Genomic DNA, 9400 nt, shown 5'->3' with positions numbered 1-9400 from the left:
TTTTTGGGGGGGGCTGGCTTTCGGGGGGAGGGGCCTGCCACGTGGTTTTTCATGGAGTCTTACTAGAGTTAAGTCCTCCTGCTCCCATCAAGGGGCTGGGCTCTGAGGAATTGGTTTTTCAGTATTTTGTTCTCTGGAGGGTTTTTTTGTTTGTTAGTTTGTTTTTTCTCCCCTTAGCAGCTTTTGCCGGTTCTTTGGAGGTTTAGAGGAAAGCAAACTGCACCCAGACCTCCCTCTCAGAGAGAAGCCTCAGTCCATTCCCTCTGGGTGCTCCAGAGCACATAAATTCCCCCATCGGCCACTGGCAGACATTTCCAGGCATGGTCTCTGGGGTCACAGGAACTCTCGCTTGTACCCAAAACCACGAGAAACACTAGCCGAGGCTGTCTGAGCAGCTCCAGACCACCAGAGAGGTCCCAAGCAGAGACAGTGCACTGAGATTTTCATGCTCGCTTGGGCTGACAGGGCTCAGACTCTCTGGGTCCTAGAGAGCGTCGGCTGGCATCAGCATCTGCACACACCTCTCAGGGGAGGGTGTGGGGTGTGACTCAGACTCCGGTTGCGCTTGTGCGTGCAGAGTGCAAAAGGCTGTGGTTCTGCCCGCTGGCATCCACAGCAGGCTCCCTCACCCTCATGGGTGCCACCACCCAGACTGTCCCAAGCGCACCGGTGGCTCAGGGACCAAGACCTGTCTTCTTCACTGTTCTCTCTGGTTCCTGCTGGCAGTGGCTGTCCTGGGTCCGTGGGCTTAAGTCCCTGTCCCTAACTGCCCCATTCCACCAATTTCCCCATAAGATCTTTTGCTCTTTTTGGGTGCTTTTAACCAGACTCCAAGGTAATGCTGGTCACCAGACGCAGGGCACTCTCATATTGGGGGATTACTTTCCAATGGGTGGCTTCTGGTGGCTCCTTCCCCCTTCTGTTTATCTTCCGATATCAGTCTGATGTTCCCACTCTGCTTTAGCTGCCACTCGCGTCTTCTGCCCCCATAGAGATCCAGACGTGTATAATTCTGCTCTCAGGCTGATTTCATGTGTGATTGGAGTTCTTTGGTAGGTAATCAGCTCATTTTAGGGGACAGATTGAAACAGCGCCTCCTCCTACTTCTCCGCCATCTTGTCTCCCCCAAATCAGAAAAAAAAAGCATTTTTTGTATCTATATGAGATGATAGATGTTAACTGAATATGTGATTATTTCATAATATTTTTAAATTAAATCATCATGCTAAGTTTCTTAAACTTATATAGTACTGTATGGCAATTATAGCTTAATAAAAAACTAATTTTAAAAAGGCCATATTAAGGGCACCTCTGTGGCTCAGTTGATTGGTCATCTTGATTTTGCTCAGGTAGTGATCTCAGAGTCACCTGTGTCGGGCTAGTCACTCATCATGGAGTCTGCTTAAGATTCTCTCTCCCTCTCCCTCTGTCCCCACCCCCACTTGTTCGCTCGCTCTCTCTCTTTCTCTCTCTCTCAAAAAAACACAAAAAACACAATGAACACTGTTATGCTGTAAATAAACAAATAAACGAATTAAAAAACACAAAAAACAAAAAACAAACAAACAAAAACATAGACAACATTAAAATAGCTTATAACTATTATCTTATTAAGAGTATAATCTCTTGCAGCAGAAGTGATGGACAAGGACAGTAGAGCCAGGAGGGCAGGAGAGCCAACACAAAGGTACATGACCCATCTAGCTCTTGCTAAATGTGACTGATCGCTCAGTCATTGAAAACGCCTCCAAAAAAGCCATAGAAACAGCATGCCAGAATGTCCCCCAGAAAAGGCAAAGGGGGAATAATTTATCCACTGCTCCCCACTCTTATTGGTCAGAGGTTCATCTCTTAGAACTTCTCTATTTCTGGGCTGTGCATACCTAGATATAATAGGAAGCCCTTGAGACAGGAGGCAGTTATGTGCAGTGTGGGCAGAAGGTAAAGGACAGTTAGTTGGTGCCTGCAGAAGAACCAGCAGAGCCAGCCGGAGCTGCAACCAGAGACTGGGGAAGCCAGGGGGGTCTGAGGAGGACTAAGGGAATCTGACACAAGGCTGTCAGGCAGGTTTAGAAAAACACCATTGTTCCTGCAACTATTGAAGGCCAACTTGAGGAAAACTTTGTCACTGTCACTGCAACATCTTATCTTTGGAAACATACTGCCATATCACTCTGCACTCATCACAAGGTTGAACAGATCCTCAGTTGAGCATCCTTCATCAGTGTGTGGAAAATACTTTAATTTTAAAAAAAAAGGAAAAAGAAAAACAGTTCAAGTCTCCCTCTAGTGTCCAAACTGAGATTTCACAGTTCTGCTGGATAGTAGATGAAAAAAGCAAAATCAGATGGTGACATATTATATAATCTTCTAGAGAAAAATATTTTAAGTTGTTATGTGATAATGTGTTGTTTAATGGATGGCAAGGGTCAGCAAATATTTTTAGTAAAGAACAGATGGTAAATATTTTGGGTATTACAGTGAACATAGAGTTTCTGTTAAATATTTTGTTTTGTTTTAACAACCTTTTAAAAAAACCTTCTTGAGGGGCACCTGGGTGGCTCAGTGTGTTAAGGCCTCTGCCTTCGGCTCAGGTCATGGTCCCAGAGTCCTGGGATCGAGCCCCGCATCAGGCTCTCTGCTCAGCAGGGAGCCTGCCTCCCCTATCTCTCTGCCTGACTCTCTGCCTACTTGTTATCTCTGTCCGTCAAATGAATAAATAAAATCTTTAAAAAAAAAAAAAAAACCTTCTTGGTTTATTAACCATACAGACACAGACCAAACTCAGGTTATAGTTTTTTGGTCCCCAGGAAAGATACTACCGATTTTCAAAAGATTCATTTTTTAAATTTTTATATCTATTTATAATTAGTATTATTTAGCTTATTCATTGTGTATATATAGACTCATATATATAGGCATATATATATTCCTATAACATTGATATAGTTGTTCTTTAAAGGTAAATACAATGTCAAGTGCTTTTCAAATAGTAGTTTATAATGTTAAGGTTTATGTTAACATTCTGAAGAAGAATCATGGCATTTTAGTAGTTTCCTGAAATTAAAAGGAACATCTTTCTCAATACTGAAATTCTTAGAACAGGGGTTCCTGGGTGGCTCAGTCATTAAGCATCTGCCTTTGGCTCAGGTCATGATCTCAGGGTTCTGGGATTGAGCCCCACATCGCATCAGTCTCCCTGCTCAGCAGAAAGTCTACTTCTCCCTTTCCCACTCCCCCTGCTTGTGTTCCCTCTCTCACTGTATCTCTCTGTCAAATAAATACAAAAAATCTAAAAAAAAAAAAAAGAGAGAGAGACATTCTTAGAAAAATAGCCTTTAAAGAGGCTCTATTAACTTCTAGTCAAAATGTTACTTTCTTTTAAGACTTCCTGCCTAATAGTCAGATGATTCTAATTGTTTAAATACCCGAATTACACACAGTTTGCTGAAGTTCATTTGAAATTTCAATCTGCTCTTTGGAGATAATCAAGCCTGTCCACTCTATTCTCCATGTTACGGTTCTTAAAATATTTGAAGATATTATGTTCTCCCACTTGATCCCCTTCATCAGAGATTTTGAGACACCATAAGCTACCTAGCTGCAAGCCCAGTCTATAAATTTGCTCTTGTTCAGGCATAGTGTCAGTTTCTACTAATTATTGGCCTTGTTACTTTGGACAAGATCCTCGAGTTCCTTGAACTAGAGAAAAGCAAAATGGTACAGAGGTTAAGCCCAGGCACTGCAATGATAAGTTCTGGATTTAAATCCAATCCCAACTCTTATTAGTTGCAAATTACTGAACACCACTGTGCCTCTGAAGTTTCTTCACCAATAAAATATATGCAGGAATAACCCAATAGCCCCAAAACTTCTTGAGAGGCTTACCAGACATAGCCCATGTAAAATGTGTATTCAGTGACTGCAACAGGAAAAAACTCATAATGACCTACTGTCAAACACTTTCTTCTTTTATCAATAATTATTTGTACACATAATTTTAGTGACTGATTATTCATTTAACAATTCCTAACAATGAAATCTTTCATTTTGCAGTTTTGCCATTTTAATTTAATAATGCAGTAAATACTTTGTACATTAGCCTTTGTGTCTAAGTAAATTAAAGTTTGTTTCCAGATATGTAACTACTGGTTCAACGAGCTTAAACTCATTAAGTCTTATACTGTTCAATTGTTTTAAAAAGTATTACACTCATTTCCCCTCCCTTCATCAATGGGTAAGCTATGACCATTTAACTGCATCTTCAGTAGTATTCAGTTGTTAATTTTTAAGTATTTACTAATATTTAAGAGACTATCATTCTTGGGCCGCTCCTAGCCCGGGGGATCCTGGGACAAGGCTTTTCCGGAAGGAAAAGAGCTCGGCGTCTGCGGCTAGGCCGGTGTTCCAGGCCCAGACCCAAGCCAGGCCCGTGTTCCAGGCCCTCGTCCCAACACAGTCGCCGAGGCGGCGCTCTGGTGACAGCGGAGGGCGCAGCGGGCCGCTCGCTGAGGTGGCCGGCCTCGCCGCCTCCCGAGTCGGAGTACGTGGCGGCGCCTCGCCCTTGGCCCGGAGCAGAACTGCTGGAGGAGCGGCAGCGCAGGCCTGACCAGGTGAACCAGGTCCCTTAACCGCCTTCTGGTGAATCATCTGCATAATAATCAGATTTGAGGTCCACAACCCTTTGTGGTCCTGTTGTGGAACAGTTTTCGGTGGATGACTGACTGGTGTGTTGTGAGGGGCGCCACAGTGACTGCTTGCCCCTGAAAAGGAAAGCGAGCTCTCCTGCTCTTTGGGCTGCCTCGTTTCCTTGAAAGCTTCCAGGTTCTAACTGCGTGCTCGGCCACAGATCTGTGTGCCAGAGGAAGGCTTTCCCATGAAAGTGTCTCTTGGTAACGGTGAAATGGGCGTCACCGCCCATCTGCAGCCTTGCAAGGCAGGAACCACGCGGTTTTTTACCAGCAATACTCACAGTTCGGTGGTATTGCAAGGCTTCGATCAGCTTAGAATAGAAGGCTTGCTTTGTGATGGGACCCTGGTACCAGGTGATGGAGATGAAATCTTCCCCGTTCACAGAGCTATGATGGCGTCTGCCAGTGATTATTTCAAGGCGATGTTCACAGGTGGTATGAAAGAACAAGATTTAATGTGCATTAAGCTACATGGGGTGAACAAGGTTGGTCTGAAGAAAATAATTGATTTTATTTATACTGCAAAACTTTCCCTTAATATGGACAATCTCCAGGACACACTTGAAGCTGCCAGCTTTTTACAAATTTTACCTGTTTTGGACTTCTGTAAAGTATTTCTTATTTCAGGAGTCTCTTTAGATAACTGTGTTGAAGTTGGACGAATTGCTAACACCTACAATCTTATCGAAGTGGATAAATATGTCAATAATTTCATCCTGAAGAATTTCCTGCATTACTGAGTACTGGGGAGTTTCTGAAACTCCCCTTTGAACGGCTTGCCTTTGTGCTTTCTAGTAATAGTCTTAAGCACTGTTCTGAACTTGAGCTCTTCAAGGCTGCCTGTCGCTGGCTAAGGTTGGAAGACCCTCGGATGGATTATGCTGCAAAATTAATGAAGAATATTCGATTTCCATTGATGACCCCCCAGGATCTCATCAATTACGTGCAGACAGTAGATTTCATGAGAACAGACAATACCTGTGTGAATTTGCTTTTAGAAGCTAGCAATTACCAAATGATGCCATATATGCAGCCAGTGATGCAGTCAGATAGAACTGCCATTCGATCTGACTCGACACACTTGGTCACATTAGGAGGAGTTTTGAGACAGCAGCTGGTTGTCAGTAAAGAATTACGGATGTATGATGAAAGGGCACAAGAATGGAGATCTCTAGCCCCCATGGATGCTCCTCGCTACCAGCATGGTATTGCTGTCATTGGAAACTTTCTTTATGTAGTTGGTGGTCAAAGCAATTATGATACGAAGGGAAAAACTGCTGTTGATACAGTTTTCAGGTTTGATCCTCGGTATAATAAATGGATGCAGGTTGCATCATTAAATGAAAAGCGCACATTCTTCCACTTGAGTGCCCTCAAAGGACATTTATATGCTGTTGGTGGGCGAAGTGCAGCTGGTGAACTGGCCACAGTAGAATGTTACAACCCAAGGATGAATGAGTGGAGCTATGTTGCAAAAATGAGTGAACCCCACTATGGCCATGCTGGAACAGTGTATGGAGGCCTAATGTATATTTCAGGAGGAATTACTCATGACACCTTCCAGAATGAGCTCATGTGTTTTGACCCAGATACAGACAAATGGACACAGAAGGCTCCAATGACCACAGTCAGAGGTCTGCACTGCATGTGTACAGTTGGAGACAAGCTCTATGTCATTGGTGGCAATCACTTCAGAGGAACAAGTGATTATGATGATGTTCTAAGCTGTGAATACTATTCGCCAACCCTTGACCAGTGGACACCAATTGCTGCTATGTTAAGAGGTCAAAGTGATGTTGGAGTTGCCGTCTTTGAAAATAAAATCTATGTTGTAGGTGGATATTCTTGGAATAATCGTTGTATGGTTGAAATTGTCCAGAAATATGACCCAGAAAAGGATGAGTGGCATAAAGTTTTTGACCTTCCAGAATCACTTGGTGGCATTCGAGCTTGTACTCTCACAGTTTTTCCACCTGAGGAAAACCCTGGATCACCTTCTAGAGAATCCCCTCTTTCAGCACCTTCAGATCATTCTTAGGACTAAAATGTAGTACCTTTGCAGTGCATCATGGATAATCTCACACTTCCCCTTCGGTTGTATCTTATAATGATTGGTACAGTTATTAGATAAAATGATAATTGATGTTATTTGTCTTGTTTGGTTCTGTGTTTATCATATGGTTAACAAATGCATTCTGAAAATGTATTCAACATAGCCAGCTGTTTTAACAAATGTAAAAAGATACGTAGAAAAATGTTTGAGATGTGTTTGTGGTGTTGTGTAAGTCAAATTGTAGGTGATTGTAGTATATGTATAATTATGTTCATTATGCTTCAGAGCTGCAAGTTTTCATCTTTGACTTCAAAACATCAAAGGGAGGCTGCCTGCCCTGTTCTAAAATAAACAAAATGTCACCAAATATTATCACCTACCTCCCTTTTCTCATATAGTTTTTGACATCGTTGCCAATTCACCCAATTGAGTGCGTTCAGAATATGTGAAGTTTCTTAGATAGGAGAAGTAAACAGTGTAGCCCTAAGTCAGGGTTTTGTATCTCTCTCTGGAGAGAGGGAAGGGGAGAGAGAGAATATAAATATGTATGTATGTACATTACATACATGTGTATATACATCCATACATCCATACACATACACATTTAATTTTTAAATTGATTGGTATTTCAGCTATAGGGAAATTGTTTTTAAATTAATTTTTTTCTTCTACCTAGCAGCTATTTCTATTCAAGTGGGAATTCAGTACCAGAAAATAAGTATAGAGTCATACTAAATTGAGATAGATAAGGGCTACAACATATTAGGTTGACTACCAGATCTGTCATTTGGCTAAATTGTTATTTCAGATGAATCATATTACTTTTTCTGCTGTGTATTGTTTTCTATAGAGTTGCTTTTATACAGGCTATTTAGCAGAGTTCAGGTTTTTGAGAATTGGTTTTGCTGAGTAAGTTTAAGTAAGCTCTGCTATTCTGCCTTTTTGTTCAGTAAAACTTACACGAGGAAAGCTAAGAATGAAATATGCTGAACAAAGCTGTAGGTTTTTAAGTTCAGTCTCCCAACTTAGTCATTCTAACATGATCGTTTGATTTGGGGTGGTTGCTCTAGGCAGTGTACGTCCTGAGCTTTGTGGGATCTGCCTCAAGGCTGTGATCTGAGCAAGCAGGAGATAGACTCAGTTCTGTTTCAAATCAGAAAAATGTCCCTTTGTCTGTGTCTAAAAAATGGGACCAACTTCAGATTCCCTAAGAAGCCAGTTACAGAAAGCCTAGGCCACTGCTGATTTTCAGACAGGTACTAAAGTAGATATTCAGCCTCTGAAATACCAGGGGCATCCCTACTGGTTGAGAATCATATGGGGAGATCTTAATGAGATCTTTTCAGTGAATAGGAGTCATAGGAGATCTTTGTATGTAGTGAGTGATTCTGGAGAGGTACTTTCCTGAAATAATTGCCTACCTGAAGAAAAATTTACATATGTACATTCACATACATATAAATATATCCCTACACTTGGGAAGTTGTCATAGTATAAATCAGGAATGATCTTCTCTTCATTGACAATCCCATAATACAACTCAGGAACCCAGACAAAAGGAATTGGCTTCCAGGGATCTGAACCTTACTGCCCATACAAGTGTTGATTCATTTTAATGCTTTTTATGATTTCTGCCTTGGCAGAAAATTTCATACTTTCTATGTTTTTTTAAATGACTGATTTTTTATTACTAAAAATAGCACAGTTGAGTACATTTAGAAAATAGAAAAAGTAGAAATTGATGTTAACTTTGTGCATTAAATAAGCAAGAAATGGCATCCCAATCATTTCTTTATTAATGAGGTAAAATATTTGTGTTTTTTGAGTAGCTCTGTTTCCTCTGAATGTTCATGTCCTTTACCCTTGTGATACCTATTGGACTTGCTTTGTTTTTTTCATACCAAGTTATAGGATCTCTTTATATAATAAATATAATTTAACTGGCAAAAAAAAAAAAAAAAAGAGACTATCATTCTTTTCTGATAACAAATAACTTTCTTGAAGCAATTTAAAGTAAATAAGAAAATTATATATGTATATAATATTATAAATATATACATATTATGTATATATGTATCTTTGACCACCTGAAATTCCATGTTTCCCATCCTTACTTAACTATGTGGCCCTATTTGCCTTTAGCAAACCTTAAAGATCTGCTGAACTCCCTTTAGGAAATTCTATTCCAGAGCATTTCCTCCATATATTATCTGAATTTCTACAATTCCTGACTTCCTTGGATTAAGGAACTTTTGAAAATACAGTGGTGTATGTATATTGATAACACTCCAAGATAATTCTGAAGTAATTTTACCTCTCGTTTACTCTCCCCTCCACCAAAGTGGTCTAAATTAAACAGATTCTTATTTAATATATACATGTATTATTAAATATACATATTATATACACTATATAAAAATATTTAACCATGCAAGATACCAGTTAAAACATTAAAAAATCAAGCAGAAGTAATTACTAAATATCATTATATTTGTATGTCCTTAAAAAAAGGATTAAAAGCAAAGCATATTTAAAATTTTTGATTGATTCATAATACACTCATTGAAAAAGGTAATATTTGACATCATTAGTCACTAGGGAAATGCAAATCAAACCACATTGACATACCACTTCACACTCACTAGGATTACTATAA

At 40.2% G+C, this 9400-nt stretch overlaps 1 protein-coding gene across 1 annotated transcript; it reads left to right on the top strand.

Moving 5' to 3' along the window:
• Positions 1-4876: 4876 nt before the first annotated feature.
• On the top strand, positions 4877-8686 carry LOC123927209 (kelch-like protein 9). Its single transcript, XM_045981718.1, is given in 2 exon segments — positions 4877-5411; positions 5414-8686. Coding segments are annotated over 2 exon segments (1851 nt in total). The 3' UTR covers positions 6730-8686.
• Positions 8687-9400: the final 714 nt, after the last annotated feature.

This window comes from Meles meles, chromosome 16 (genome assembly GCF_922984935.1).
Source record: "Meles meles chromosome 16, mMelMel3.1 paternal haplotype, whole genome shotgun sequence".
NCBI lineage: Eukaryota > Metazoa > Chordata > Mammalia > Carnivora > Mustelidae > Meles > Meles meles.
Note: the sequence above shows the minus strand (reverse complement) of the source record. Positions and strands in the feature narration are given on the sequence as shown.